This window comes from Hesperophylax consimilis, chromosome 21, assembly GCF_061612785.1.
Source record: "Hesperophylax consimilis isolate HC1 chromosome 21, BYU_Hcon_1.0, whole genome shotgun sequence".
Classification (NCBI taxonomy): Eukaryota; Metazoa; Arthropoda; class Insecta; order Trichoptera; family Limnephilidae; genus Hesperophylax; species Hesperophylax consimilis.
The window spans coordinates 24,688,232-24,705,094 of record NC_142856.1 but is presented as its reverse complement, the minus strand read 5'-3'; the positions used below and the strand labels follow the sequence as shown (position 1 = coordinate 24,705,094).

Genomic DNA, 16,863 nt, shown 5'->3' with positions numbered 1-16,863 from the left:
CTAATCTGAATTTTTTTTAGTAAGTTACTTTGTTTCAGTATAGTTTTATTAAATTAAATCATTATGTAAATATAATTATGCTGCATCCTGTAAGTAAATTTGTATAATCCCAGTCCCACACCGGCAAGGAGTATTTAATCTGAGCTGCATCAGTTGAAATGCATAATGTCCCCCTGCCAATTCACGGCGAGATCTTCAGATTCTACGGGCCATAAATTAAGATGTCTCTTTGACGACCACGAATTACTTAAGAATCTACAGTAATTATTAATTGCGCAAATATTCAAATAATATCTGTGATCAAATGTTTTCGATTGGGCTACAACTTTCGCTTAACATTTCAACAATATTCAAAGTTATAAAGATTTTATTTTATGTCTTACTGTGAAATTTCACGACCGCCGAGTAACGCTACACGATTTTACCAGCACGTTAACCATGTGAATCCTTCACTCAACAGTTTACCAAGAAGTGTTGAAATGTCATCTAAAAGTTACTACAACCCGAGGGTATCAACATCCTAATTTCTGACTGAACAATTGAAAGACACGGAACAAATAATATGGCGTACTGTCATTGGTAGTATTGCCATTAAACAAATAATATGGCGTACTGTCATTGGTAGTATTGCCATTAAACAAATAATATGGCGTACTGTCATTGATAGTATTGCCATTAAACAAACAATATGGCGTACAATCATTGCTAGTAAAAACATGGAACAAACAACAAGACGTTTTGTCATTGGCATCTAAAACACGGAACAAACGATGTGGCGGATTGTCATTGGCAGCTAAAACACGGAACAAACGATGTGGCGAATTGTCATTGATGGCAAAAACACGTATATTGCATTTTTTCATTAATAGAAAAAACAAAAAAGGCATTGAATAAGAAAAAAGGGTTCAAAACTCCATAACTCACGATGGAAATGATTTTTCTCTCGGTAATTTACTGATAAAATCATGAAAGAAAAGCTGTACAAATTTCATGACAGGTTTTCCGATTTACAGTACAAGTTTTCTTTAATGTGAATACTGCTCAAGAGTCCTAACTGCCCGAAAGGGACTGCGGTATCTAGCGATCGGGGTGTATTGTGAGATGGAGAAGAGGAACGTTGGGTAGTATCAGACTATTCAGATCTAGTCAATAAACCCCGCTGCTTTCACCAGAGCGATACTATTTTATAATCATATTAACATTAAATTAAAAGAAATTTTGATTTTTTTATGCTCGGGGAAAAAGGCAAGCAGTTAAAAATATTTTTCTGGTGAATTCTTTCAAAAGAATGTAGCCTTAATTAACATAATAAATTGAAACTAAAATACCAAATAAAATCATTTCGGATATAAAAACATCTATTTAAATTCCAAACGATCAAAATATGCGGAATATTCCCGCTTTAAATCAACAATTTCAAAATCGACCTGTCATTATTTTAGATTCCCGCCTTTTGGTGGTGCAGCGCTCCCACGCGGTATATTTTCCAACTAAATATCTCAAAAGCTCCAAGAATGATGTTTAGTAAAGCTAAATTCAATTAATATTCGCCAAAAACAAACATAAACAAGTTTTGGTACCGTATAGAGTGGGTATAGATTGCACTAGCGAGTGTAACTTTGCACCACCATCGGAAGGATTGTAGGAATACATTTTAAATTTTCGTGACAAACATTTTTCATGTTTGTTTGTAACGATGTATTTATGGCGATGAGGAAGACCAACGCATTATCACATTTTGTATACACTGGACTGAGATACGGAGGAGATAATGTAGTTAACAGTAACCATATGGTTATACTTCATGATACTACATGAAGTGAATGGTAGAACAAGTCGGGAACGCCCGAGGAAGACCTAAATCAAAAAATAATTTGAGGATTTGAGTAAAATGAGGCGTATGTAATGTAATTGGATATATTGAAGCTGTGATGAAATTTAATAAGGATGGTTCTTACCTGCCGCACCCTCTTCTTGGACGTGGATACCCTGAAGAGTCCCAGCGTCCTCATCCCGTACCGCCTGAGATGGTGCATGCAGCAGGAGACGATGCCGGGCACCCTGGGAGCGCTGGAGATCAGCTCCTCGGGCGTCTCCAGTTCCGACTCCGAGCTGGCCAGCCTGTCCCGCGAGGCGAGGCTTTCGCAGGACCCGCTCTGGAATGAGAACAACTGCGGTGGATAAGTTAGATTCGTAAGATGGTAGACAGAAGATACGTCTGGGTCCTTGGAAAAACTTGTTAATAAATTATTTCGGAAACATCTCTTGTCATCGTGGTTCTTTCTGGCTGCGGTTCGTCGTCATTCGCCTCAAGTTCTCAGTCCTTCCCATCATGCTCCAATCCTCTTCCACGAAGTATATCCACATCTTCGACGGTTTTTATCTTCGTCTATTTCACTAGAACACCTACTTGTATAAACGCCATTCGTATTAAGCCAAACATCTTGTACAGAATATACCACAAACTGCGCTTTTAAATGAAAATCGAAAGTCAGATCAAAGGTAATTGGAAAGACATATAAGAAAAAAGAAACTTAATAAACCAAATATAATTTACATACATAGAATAGACAAACCCGTCTCAGAACAGACATGAGGTCTAGTGAGACGGGTAATATACAATGTACTTATACCTATACAAGGAAAAATAATATTATAAGAAACCGGGTTGCCGGCAATGAAATCAAAAGAAGAAGCAACAATACAACACGGTCCAAAACCCTCAAAATATTGTGAATACATCCTTGTTGTGATTGCGTGTGTTTTATACGAAAGACTGCAAGAAACTATTATGCTTGTCACACGCATCATTTCATAACAGACCTTGTCAAATGCCCCTGTTTTCATTACTAAGACTATTACGTCAATAAAAAATATAAGAGACACAAACACAAACGAACACCACGGATTTATTTCTGAAACCTTTAACACCCAGAGTCGCGAGATATCATCGCGCTGAATTTAAAAATCATATCAAAACAGACTGCCAGCGAATGAAGCGATCGACTTTATCAGCCCACACACCTGCTCGCATGGAAATAGCCAAGACACTATAAATCACTTTGCTGCGTTTTGAAGAACATTGCTGTAAGGCAGGGAAACCGAACCTTTCCATTTTTTTATATGCCATCACAACTAAAAAAATATTAACTCTACACAGAAGGCCCCGAGGGAAATAATTGAATGTCACCTTTGAGGATGCTATGGGGAGGTTTTTTTGAAAGAAGGAAGGAGTGAAATATTATAGGAGAATAAAACAAACTGTTGTGCGTATTGGTTTTGTTCTTTTTTGGTATTCTGATTTCATTGCACGTCCTTGTGTTATGTCTGTGAATGGTGCTTGTTGTACATAATTACGTTAGAATTTAATGGGTTGTTTATTATTTTATATATAAATTAGTTGACGTGTACCCGCGTTGCTGGGATTTATCCTTAGGAGATAGACATATACCGTAGTGGACTTCTCTGTAGGCTCTTTTAGGATATACAATTCCGTGGTATATCATTCTGATGTATCTCATAAGGTTTAGCCAGTGTTAGCAATGTAAGCGACCGAAAATATTTTTTTACCACTTGATTGCAAAACATCGACTTTTCTCTACTTTCTATAAATATATTATACCTTTATTATATATATAAACCTTCCAGAAGAAATTTTCTAAATCATACAGAAACCCCTATCAAAATCCGTTACGTAGTTTAAAAGAACTAAGCGCACAAACAGAGAGACGCGGAAAGCGATTTTATTTTATACTATTTCGATATAGCATTGCGTTCAATGTCAGCATCTTTTTCATCTGTTCGCTCCTTGTAATATTTTCCTACTCTTGAAAATCAATTTCTCAGTATTATCCACATTGCTCTATTTTGAAAAAAATGTTATTTAATAACTTATTTTGTTCTCTGTCGTTACGCAAATAAATTCGTTGAGCAGTACCTAGTTAATAAATAACGTGTCTAAATCCTGTCAATGGTCTAGGAAGGCTTTTATGGTGCTCGCCAGCCCACACGGAGAAAAATAAGTATTTCTGATTTATTAAAAATCTATTTAAATTATTCGTAATCCAGTTAAAAATGGGATTGCAGGCCATTACCTCATACACTTTTAGTCAATTACTAATATATTGGAACACGAAATGCGGAAATATTATGCTTCTTATGAGCACTTATTCCGACATCGTGATAATGCATTCCTCTTTTACTAACAATTTAATACAGAAAACTTGTCAATCATTCGTTAAGGGCCTGAAATCCCGTTTTTAACTGGATTACGAATAATTTGAAGAAATTCTTAATATTCCGGAACAACTTTTTCTTTGACTTATTTTGAAGGTTATACTCATAAATGTAATATATCATTGACGAAGAAGATGATACTAATAAATATAAACGAAATATGAAACAGAAAAAGAGACAAATAAAAAGATAACAGTCACAACTAGGAATCGAACCCAGAATCTCTTGTCTTACCAGGATATATATATTCGGTATAGGTGATATATATTCTTCATAAATCAGCAGTGTTCATTTTTGTTCGTGAAGGGTTGCCAACGTCTGCCGTAGGGACTCGCGGCTGCAGAAATAGTAATAACACTTCCCGTATGACGTCACCGGCCCTACGGACTGACGTCGCATTGACGTCACCCGACGGAAACGGATAAAGATAACCCTTCGGGAGGAGGCCGGTTGCAACAGCGCCGCGGCTAATCCGGTGCGGGTAGGATTACAGACAGAATGGGAGCAGACGCCTTATCGGCGACTTAACCGGCATTTTGTTGCGCTGTTCGGAACTTCTTTTACGTTTGAATTGATGGAAGTTTCTCATTTTAAATTTAAATATAAGCATTCATTTCAAACATCGCAGTGAGCACCGAAGAGATAAATCTATAGATGATTGTGTGGCTTCAAGACGCTTCACTTTAACAAGCCTGCAGGACGAAGGAGTGGTGAGAAGCCTGAAATTAGGTTGCTGGACTGTGTGGAAGTCAACACCGCATCCTCAGGCAAAAGAAAATGAAAGGAAACAATAGGAGACCAACAGGAGTGGACGTTTTTCCTAGAGATGTCCAGATCTCCTCAAGGGTTGTTGCGCTGTTGATGTGTACAGTGAAAATATCTTTAAATAGTATAAAACTAAGTCATTATCCGCGTCTGTCTGCTTGTGCGCTTTGTTCTTCTAAGCTACGCAAAGGATTTTGATAAGGTTTTCACTATCATTTAGAGAATTTCTTCCGAAAGATTTATATACATAATACACGCATTTTATATTTATAGAAAGTAGCTAGCAAAGAAAAAAATTTACATTAGCTCCACATAGGAGGCCCTGAGGAAAATAATTCCCCTCAGGACTTGCGTCCTCTTTGGGGAAGCTATTTGGAGGGCATTTTAAATAAAAGAAAATAGAGGAAGTTCTGAGAAGGAAAAAGATATGAGGGTTGTCTATCTATTCCTCCAACTGCGGTAAAAGGCGATGGTCTGGGAGTCTTGCTGGAGAGGTCATTAGGTCTCCCTCGAAAAGTCTCTCCCGATCTGGCCTGCAACGCAGTTAGTGTGCAGATGCATCTGTCGCAAAGACCCGGACAAACCTCACCCCATGATCCATGCCAAACCTTCGAGTGTCCTATGGCAGAGGTGTTGGTCTTCTAATAATTGGTACCCGTACCCGCCTCCCAAATTGCAAATTATTTATTTTTTGGTAAAGGTAAGAGACAAACAGCTTATACATAAAATATAAATATAAATATATACATGTTAAATACAGTCAAGCGAAAAAAGTCTCCTATATTAAAATTGATTGGAGATGGAGTTTTATTGCATAAAATATATATATATATATATTTTAGGTGAGGAGGGGAGGAATAGGAATTTAGGATGAGGATAGGAGATGCTCTGGATACATTCCAAACTATTGTATTAATTTTCGAACGTACGTGTTACTTCTAATCGATATTTGTGAAGTGTATTGCTAAAAATTTCTATGTTTTGAAATTTAGTATTATATTGGGCACATATACGTGGAATTGATGAATTTTTTCTAAAGTTAGTTCTATATGTAGGTAAATGAAGCAAATGGGATTGCCGTGTTGATCTTGTTGGAATATGAATATTTATTAAATTGGTTAGCTCTAGTGAGTCGAGGCCATTGTTAAGAATTTTAAATAATAAGATTTGATCAAAAATCAAACGTCGTGTATGAAGGGAGTTGAAGTTGTGGTAATTAATAGAATCGATGTAATTTGAGAAATGTAAGTTTTGTTTATAATTAATGTGTTTAAAAAAATGAATTCTTTCGATTCTTTCAATGTGGGCTTGGTAAAAAGGAGTCCCGATCGGTGTGCAATGTTCTAGGTGGGGACGGATGAACGCTGATGTGTAAAGGTAATATAGAGTCTTAAGGTTGCGGAAAGGTTTCGTTAAACGTATTATAAATCCTAGCATTTTGTTGGCTTTGTTGATGATTGCATCAGTGTTTTGAATGAAGTTTAATTTCACATCCAGTATTACCCCAAAGTCTCTGATAGATTCTAGTTCTTTGATATGTGTCCCGTTTAATGTATAATCAAAGGAAATTTTATTAATGTTATACGTGATTACACTGATTGCTCTCCTTTGTCGTTTCATATCGTCTATATCCTTCATGTATTCTGTAAAGTTATATCCCAGATATTTAACCTGTGAGGCCACAAACAGTTCGTTTTTTTCTAAACGGATTGGTGGAACATTTAGTGGCTGCTCGTTATGTTTAAAAACTTATGTAAAAATCACGTACGATAATCAGATAAAAAGCGTAATCATATAGAGTTAAATTTCTCATCATAAAATATAAGATTCATTGTAACGAAATTCAGACTCCTTTATGAAAAACCCGCATAAACTAACAAAACTCTGGTCGTAAATTGAAAAATAAATCGCCCGACCGAAATAGAGAATTTATTGTATCGTAAAGAAAAAAAGGAATATCGAAAACCCACTCATCAAAGTTGCAGGTCTGACTTTTATTATATGCATCCAGCTTTAGTGTTTTAGCCATTGTTTACCGATGACGGATGGTAAATGAACAAGATCGGGATTTTTGCTGGCGCCGCTATTGCAAAAAACTATACCACATGCGTCAGAAGCAGCAATCCGAGGCCCGCACTGGACCATCGGCACTTATTTATTGTATCATGATAATCAATCGATCAAGGTTGGGAAATGAAAACTTTTAAAGAAAGAACAAAGCTATACGAGGATGTTCGGATAATATAGACAGCGTCGAAAGAGACAGAGATAGAGAGAAAGAGAGAGGCAGCGTTGTATCTACCATATGTGTCATCAAGGTAGGGAAATAAAAACTTTAGAGAAAGAAGAAAGCTACACGAGGAAGTGCGGATAATAGAGGAGACAGCGTCAAATCTACCGTAGGTGCCGTCAAGGCAGGGAATGAAAAACTTTTAAAGAAAGAAGGAAAATACATGAAGCTGTTCGTAAAATAGAGAGAGATAGAGAGCGTGTGATGTATCATAATATAAATACCACACAGGATTCCCAAATATCCGAAGTCAGTGAGACTATGGCATTCCCGGTCGGGGTATGTTGTGACGCTGAAAGGAAATGGGAGGGGAATGAGACGGAGACGAGGGAGATGGGGGATCTGTGAATATGGGTTGTGACTATGCAGAGCCGGTCACCAAACACGGCTAAAGTCATTTCAAGGAATGTTTCAATTTTGAGCCATAACACTCTGTAAAATGTCAATGCCCTCTAAGGACGTGCGGCATAATTGGAACAAGAAAGACTCTAACAACGAGGGTTTGCTTGACGCTCACATTTTAATTATTTCTGATGAACGTATTACCAAAATCTCAAATGTTTCTAGAAGGATGTCTACGGGTGTAAGTTATTTTTATTTAAGATTAATAAAAACCTTACCATTAACATATTTATGTAAAACGTTTTGAAAATTTTATAACACGTTTTTCAACTATAAAATTAGCCGTAAGCACCAGATTTTATTTTTTAGACGATGAAATAGTACCTTCCCGAGGGATCTCTCTAGAAACATTTGGGATTTTAGTAATACGTTCCACAGAAATAATTAAAATAAACCCCACGGAAAGATCGATTTTATAGACTTGTTAGGGCAAAGTCGACCGTAGGTCCATCCATTACGCCGGGCCGCGCGCTGAATATTGTTTGTTACGATTCCCACTTTATTTTAGAGATTTGATAGGGCAAATTCAACCGCAGGTCTGTCCAATACATCAACGTCTGGCCGCGCGTCGCATATTTTTGTCCATGGCTGCTTCACTTACGTCGGATTTATTTAGGGTATTGTCTCGTCTTAAAATCTGCTAGGTCCTTATTAATTTTTACCCATGGTCGTCACGCAGCATTAAACTTTACAGTTTTAAACTTTTCAAAAGGAAACTACGAAAGTCTAAACACTCCGAGCAAGTTCTGGACGTTAATTCTTGCAAATACGTCAAGGGAACGTTCCGTAAAACAACCAAACCCAAAATAGCCATATTGTGGAAATACTTTGGTACTCCGCTACGTCTGCAGATTGTTCTTCGCACCATTCGATTCCCTTGGAAATGTTTACGCTAGCACAAAGGCCGATAGCGATTCGTGCAGAGACCAACGTGCGTCGTACCCAACGCTGGGATATTTTAACGTGATAATAAATTGGTATTTCTATGTAAGAATTATTAATTGGAGGCGAGAATAACTTGTAATAATAGCAAAGCAATCCGAAATGTAATCGATATTAAAATTATGAATTAATTTTCCAGCACGAGTAGGTACATTTGATGCTTCCTCAGAATGAGAGATCCCAGTGAAGAAAACGTTGCAACGAAACATTTATTTATTTTAATATCGATGGTATAAAATATACCATATACAGTAAATTATAAACAGTGACATCAGAAAATATACAATTAACATAAACTCTAGATGGATATAAAAAGTTAGAGATACAAGTACACGCAAAACTTATAGGTAGACTAGGTTAGATTAGTATTGATTGAAATATATGATAGTATAGATACATGATATAATATATTACAATAGCTGAAATTTATCTTTTTCTGATTGATGTTTTGTTTAGATTTATAAGTATTATGTTTTTATTCAATGACATATTACATTGCTGTGCATAACCTACAAAAGTATTAAAAATAAAAGTATTCCGATAAAAGATAGAATTTTCATATTATATCTATTTGAAATAATGACAATACAGCGCCCTTGAGGTGATTTTTCACGAAAACGGCGCTATATAAATTAGCCAAATATTATTACTATCACAAGAAAACGGTTGTCGCCTTTTACAAGACCTTCAAACTGTTAGACCCGGATAAGTCAACGAAACTGAAAATTTGTTCACAATTTCAGCAGGAATTGATGGCCTTTCATACATACTCACACCGATACGAATAACAAAAAAACCGTAAACGATGCGTGTAAAAATAGTTGAGGTAAACAGAACTGTATTATTCTACATTTTACTCGTATATATATTTATACGAATACGCCGAAACGTTGAGATATTAAATAAGATAATTTTAATGGCCAATAGAGACTAAATCATATCTTTCGAGTCTTGAGAGAAGTCCAGAGGAAACTCCGCCATTAATCCCTGTCTTGACATATTCCAAGTACTTACGTATTCCATAGAAAATAATCATCATTAATAAATTTCTGTATCTAATTTTTAATCTTCGTAATAATTCATCTATGCCTTTACTCCAGTAGTTGCCAGGGCGAGAGATAATATTAATTTTGATCTGCCAGTCTAAATGTTGCCAGTGTAAGAAAAATTGTTAAAAATAATAATTTGAAAGCGGTAAACTTCGCAAGAGGAAAATTCTTCAAATATTTCCAGTGGAAAAATGAAAAAGCATCTGCTGCTGTGTTTATTTATTTTTTCTTTTGATCGCAGACAATTTATGGTGAATCTTAGTTTGATTCTTTGCAATGGATATTAGTTTTGATCGAGTAAAAGTATGTAAAAGAATTTTAACAGTTTTATTTGTGGTATCTGGTTTGTCTAGTGAAATGCGAAATAAATTTGATACTGGACGATTTAGCTGGAGTGTCGATACTTGAAAATTATGTAACGAACAATATGGCGTCTCATTTTATTTTTCATTAGCTTAAAAAATCTAATTGGTACAAACTGTCTGAAGCTGGTGAACCTGAAGGGAATGGGAGAGGGGAGCGATTGTCCAGGTCTTGGCGGCAGGATGCGTTTGCCAACCAACTGCGTGGCGGACCGGATCGGGAGAGGCCAGTTGAGGTAAACCCTTTGACTAACTATCCAGCAAGACTCCCTCGACCCATCGGCTTGCACCGCATTGGGATGGATGTTTTCATTCGTCCGTCACACCTGGACACACCTAAATTCTTACCCAATCCTCATACCTTTTTACTTCGCAGAATTTACTTTCCTCCTACCTTTCCTTAAAAAAACTCTCCACACAGTATCCCCTTAGGACAGAGGTTCCCAAACTTTTTTGCCCCGTAGACCACTTGCCAAATATATTTTTTTCCGTAGACCCCTGCCTGCCGAATGTTGAATTTTCATAAAACTATCAAAGTCCCATGTGATAATCATTTCTCTTTTTCGTAAGAAGATTCCCTTACCTTGCCTGTCCAACAACCGGGTGGCGGGTATAGTTCCTCTGTCTTTACGTTGTGCAGACAGGGGCGCCCTTGTGAGGTATTACACCAAATGAAAATGGAGCAGGATAAGCAACGGGAATTTCTTTCTGTAGCTGGCCCTACAGAACTGTGCCTTAAGTTCTTTGTTAGGGCTTATTCCGGTCAATTCTTCTTGTCATATGATATCCGATTCTTCAAAATTCCACTTCCACAGTAAAAATGTCCTTAAATTTAGTTTTGAAGTCTGTGTGAAGTATATTTAAATTTTGAACGTCATTATTGGACGTTTTTCAAAAACAAGTTGGGAATCTAGGAAAATTCGCGGCTTCCGATTTGCAATGTTTTGCTTGAATATATTAATACTGACAAGAAAAGGAACGTATAATTTTATTTATATACCTCAATAAACAACTTTACGAAATACAAAAAATACAAATATCAAATAAGTAATTTCTCAGTCTATTATTAGTTTTACGCAAACTGTGTTATTTGTTTTAGGTGTATTATGTCATTTACGGAACTCCTAAATGTTGACTTAAGGTAAATGGGGGCTCGCTCGTATCTACCCCCATTTGAATCTCGTGGACCCCCAATTTTTTTTCCGCTGACATAGACCCCCAGCAAGCCAATATCGACCCCTGGGGGTCTATATAGACCACTTTGGGAACCTCTGCCTTAGGATAACATGCCTATAAGCCCTGAGAAAAATACTTTTCCAACCGTGTACAGCGCCATTGAGGTGATTTTTTTATGTAAACCAGCTAAATATTATTGATAATATACAATGAAAAAGTGAGAACATTTTAGGATTTTTGTGAAAACCTTTTCCAACACCGTGATAATACGTATCATTTAAACATTTATCAGAAAACCTATCAATTCATTCGTTAAAGGTCTGTAATTTCGTTTTTAACCGGATTACAAATAATTTGAGGATATTCATAATAAATTAGAAATATTCATTTCTCTCTGTGTACACAAGAAAAACGTTATTTTTAACCTCTATTTGACTCACGAGTATTTAAATTGATTTTCCATAATAACACGCCCGACTTTTTAAACATTTAAATTGATTTTCCATAGTAACACGTCCGACTTTTAAACATTTAAATAGATTTTCCATAGTAACACGTCCGACTTTTAAACATTTAAATAGATTTTCCATAGTAACACGTCCGAATTTTAAACGGCGAAAAATCGGCGAAATTGAAATTCGAAATAATTCCAATTTGAAAAGATTCCTTGTGTCACGCGCGGCTAGGAATTTGATTGGAGACATTCCTGCCGCTCCCGTAATAGCCGGCTGACAATACGGAGCAAGGTGTGCGCTTATACACTGTACAGCGCCGAGGGTCTATTTCAGTTCTCCTTAATGTCAAAACCAACGGACTCCTTTTGTCAGATTGATAAAACTAATGTAGGAGAGCGAGCCAGCGAGGTGGGATATATTTTATCAGTCGGAATTAGCAGCGAAGATGTCGTGGCTTTAGTAGGGGATTGGACATGTTAAGACTAGCACTATTATTTCATAGATGGATTTATAATATTGTTTTTAGATTATCACGGCCAAAATTATTATAGTGATTTATTTTTAGGGTATTATGTCGTTTTGCGGTACCTCCTTAACATAAAGTTTCACACAGCATTACAGTAGCGTCCATCATCAAGGTAGATGTGTACAAGATGGTGGTGAAGTGTGTGCTTATGTATGTTTGTATATAGATGCTATAGCTTGTTGCTGTTTTATTGGATCTGTACGAAGAAGACCCAACACGCACTGAGCACGCCTAATAATAGAGACATTTGAAATTCACAAAAATTATGTTAAAATTAACAAAGATGACTGGGCTAAACTCAATAGTTATTGGTATTCATTAATTGACGGCTAACCAAAAAATCAAAACTAAACGCAGAAAACCATTTTAAATCGTACTGTTATACAAGTCCTTAAAGGAGTGGAGCTGGAAACATGGTATAACATCTACAAACATAAGCACACACTTCACCACAATCTTTTATACATCTGCCCTAACGATGAACATGGCAATGCTATCCGAAACGTTGGCGATAAAAAACAAGCGCAAACTAAGGAATATTTTATTTTTTAAATGAAAATAATAAACTTTGTTATCAACATGTTTTTTCATCAGGATACAACGTAAATAAGTTTGTTATTTTCATTTAATTAAAATGACGTCACAAAGGGAAATTGCAATTATTGAGAAAAATATTTAAAAAATCGAGTTATGTTGATTTGCCTTGTTTGTTTAAGAAGAACTGTTGTTTAAAATGAAATTTAAATGTAAAGAAATAAATTTAAAGATAAAGTGAGAGTAAAGAAAAATGATCCTGTTAAAAAAGTGACAGCATGCCAACAAATATTAGTCACTCAGAATATATCGAGAACACGTGTTCTTTTCCCAATAAACGACGGAATGCGACAATATCAGTATTTTTATGAACACGTGTTCCGCCGTCCTCATAAAACATTCGCCTTTGACTGATATTTTGTTAAGAACTCTTTCAATTCATTAGTTATAGGCCTGCAGTCCCAATTTCAACAGGAAAACGAATGCTTGAGTAGATTTTTAATAAATTAACAGTATTTTAAATCAGTATTTTTTCTCCATAGCTTGGTGTTTCCACTATAATAAATGATTTTAATACCAATTGAATAAATTTCTACATATTATTGCCAAACTGAACAAGTGCATACCTACATATATTTAGGATTACGTATTTTTTTAAGCAATAATTATTAGCCTCGACTAGCCTATTCTGTCTTGACACAGGTTTATCCTAGTGAGACAGACATCGAAAAAAAACCTGTAAAAAAACTTAATATTAATAAAAAAAGTAAAAAAAATAAATAAAAAAAGCCTGAAACACATATATAAATTGAAAAAATCTTCCGAGAGAAAATACATGTCGCCGACGGGAATTGAACCCGCATTTATTTAGGATTGATTAAAAAATATGAAAAATGTTAATGATAGTTACCTCGTCTCCGACTCGGTCCAGCAGAGAAGAGAAACTGCTTCGGGACCCTCGGGCGCTCTCCCTCCGGAGTGTGCCCTCTCTCCTGGAGGCCTCGGCGCACTGGGAGAGGGGCACTCCGAACACCAGCCCCCCGGCTGCGCTGTCTGGGAACATAAAAACCCTTAGTTACATTTTATCATGTAGACATCGGTCTATATGCAATAAAAATGCCAAAATACACGCCAAATATAAACGATAATAACAGAAACAAACCCAAAACACACATATGTACTGGTGTTTAACTGAGAAATGAGAATAGAACACACCTTTGCCTTTGAAATCGAGCATTTTTTTGACAAGTCTTTTTAAAAGCCCAGAAAGAAGTTCAGACCTATAAAAGCTTTTTAAAGTTCAAAATCTCCTACTTGCGAACCTATTTTCGGTGATGGTTTTATTGCATAATATGGAAAATTAAATTTTTTAGAAAATGATAAAAAAATAAATAATTTGTGATGTTTTTTTCTTGCATAAATCAAAACAGGCGGCTAGTGTTAAGGGGGCTTCAAAACCTTATAGCCATCTACATAAGGAGTGTTTTTGTAAGTGGCCAGATTCCAAATGTTTGACGAAGTTTATCGCCTTAATAAGTTCATCCAGAAACTCCACAAAACGAAAGTGAGCCGTTCCCAACTGGCAAGAAAGTTAATAATCAATTACTTGAAAATCGACAAGTAGTCACAATTGATTTCATACGCTTCATTTTACCCGTTTGACTGCTCAATTGTCTGGAGGAAACTAAGGACGAAAACAGGCTCAAATTAGGCGTCAGGTAGGTATGCTGTCCTTGTTCTACAGGTATTACAATGGAAGATGCTTCGAGAAAGTAGCGTAATTGATTCCTTCTGCACCAACATATGCAAAAAGATCTTAAAATTTAATCTACCGTACACAGTATGTCTCAACACACTCACGTTTAAACAAACTTACATGGTTCATATTCTAGAAGATTTTTTTACGTTTACTGAATTCATTTTCATCGGTACAAAAAATTAAGCTAAATTATTTTCATGATACTTTTTGCAAAAGTCCGTGCGGATTAGCAAATGCAGTGCGAACCAATATACAGGTATATCAGGACACAACCAATCGACTTATCTAGCGAATTGCAGTAAAAAATGTGTAGTATTTTGATTACCGGTGACTGTTTTCAATTAAATAAAAAAAAAATATTATTTCTTTCACATTACGTCACTAAAAATGACCTATAGCTAGCATGCTTGTATTTCGTATTTTGTCTTGTCGCATACTGTCCAATGCAGGAGACCAAAATGTCATCCACATTTTTTACTCCATACATTGATGTATTATATTTAGATGATACATGAAACGAAAAAATAGGTTACGCTTTTTACCTCCAACTGACCTCCAACTCTCCCAACGTTCTAACAAAAACTACGCGTCTACGCGCAAAGGTTATCGCGTTCTAATTGTGGAACAAGTTTATAGGAGTTACTAGTACGCAATAGCCTCTCTAATTGCAGCTCTGACTCCAAATAAGTTCAGTAAAGTGTATAATATATTTAGTAAAGTTATATCTGATTTAGTTATGATTTTTACACGAGTAATTGTGCTTTCAAGTTCCCATTAGTTTTCCTGGAAAACTAGAAAGTCATCTGTCCCAGATAACAAAAAAAAAACAATGCTGAAAAAGATGTTTACTTCCTAAGAATTGCGTGCAAAGCAAATATCACGCGGTCGGCGCCGAATTCCTTTCGAATTATTTTTCACTGGTTTCAGGTTATCACGGTGACTGAAAGCTGAAAGAAACTATTTACACTTAGGAAGCTAGTTTGCGGCTGAAACTCAAAGGCCACGTCTGTATCGGATTTCCTTGCACGAGTCAACGAGCGAATCTCAGTCACAACAAGTGTGTTATACAATTTTTATATGTTTTGTATGAGTGACGAATCAACGAGATTAGCAAGTGAAAAAATCAACGAGCGCTTTACATTGGTTATTGAAGGCAGCGTCTTCTAAAAAAGAATTACCGTGATTTCGAACCGTCTCCAAAACGATCTCAAAACACTTTCGAGAGTGCAAACTCGGCCATCCTGACAAATCGGCAATTGTCGAGCATTGAATTGAGACTGGTCATTACTTTGGACTTATTCCTGAAGTCCCGGGAAGACCAAAAACGCACCGAGAACGTAACGACACTATCTGTATTAGCTCTTTAACTACTTAGGTTCCGTGTGTAATTTTTAGTGTCAGTCGTTAATTGAAAAATCATCAGTAAAAAATCATCTTGAGAACATGCTGATCAGAAGGAAACGTCGCGTCAGCTCTCAAACTTCAGTCACTGTGAGGCGGTTTGAAAAATGGGAAAAGGACTGATTTCACCTGTTGACACGGAAGGAAGAAAATTTTGAAATGTAGGTGCATCTTCAAACTACCATGGATAAATAATAAATGGGGCTTTACTTGTTTTAAGCTTTAATTACTTTATTGTTTTGACTCTAACATATATTATGTTTCTGATTTTAAAATTAATTCTGCCCGAGTTCTGACAAAAACAACACGAGACACGATACCATCGCGATATTGTCCTGTTTCTAGGCTAGCTATGATTCCGCACCTTTCATTGATAGTCCGTCAGCCCGCCCGTTACCTTCAATACGTTTATATTCTGGTACTCAAACCAGAGTTATTTCATTGATGTTAACATGTTCTTAAGAGGTAGCTACAAGCCAAAAATGTATATATTCTTGGTATTCCTTATATCGTAGGTAATGGCCATTAAAATCGCTTGACAAACGGAGTCTAGAAACGTTCGATTTCAAGCAAAAAACTGGTTTTTATTTATTTTGTAAATAATTTTATAAGAAAGCAAAAAAGTTAATCAAGTGAAACTGTCACAGATAATCTTAGCTATAATACTATATTTTTTAAAGTTGTTTCCTTTATGTATTCATACATTTCTATTGAAAAAAAATATTTTTTAGTACTTTGCATTTATATTTTTTACTGAGTAATTTATATATTTATTTGTATTCTACTCAAGCGAAGGGATAGGAAAACCTTCAATTTATCTAAAGCATATTTTTTTGTATTCATAATGTACACCAATTCGTTATAAAGATTAATCCAAATAGTGATTTGGCATTAAGCCTCGCCTTAAAGTCTTCCATTGCCGATCTGGTGTCGCATCGATTATTTTGCAGTGCCGCTAGACTGTAA

General features: G+C 36.0%; 1 protein-coding gene across 3 annotated transcripts in view; it reads right to left on the bottom strand.

Moving 5' to 3' along the window:
• The window catches only part of RhoGAP102A (Rho GTPase activating protein at 102A), a 169,621-nt gene that overhangs the window by 21,869 nt on the left and 130,889 nt on the right, over positions 1 to 16,863 (bottom strand). For all 3 annotated transcript variants that reach the window (XM_089644574.1, XM_089644572.1, XM_089644573.1), the window contains 2 exons: positions 13,648 to 13,790; positions 1,959 to 2,171 (listed from right to left, as the gene is read on the bottom strand). In XM_089644574.1, coding sequence (XP_089500700.1) covers positions 1,959 to 2,171; positions 13,648 to 13,790 — 356 coding nt within the window. The remainder of the gene's footprint in view (positions 1 to 1,958; positions 2,172 to 13,647; positions 13,791 to 16,863) is intronic.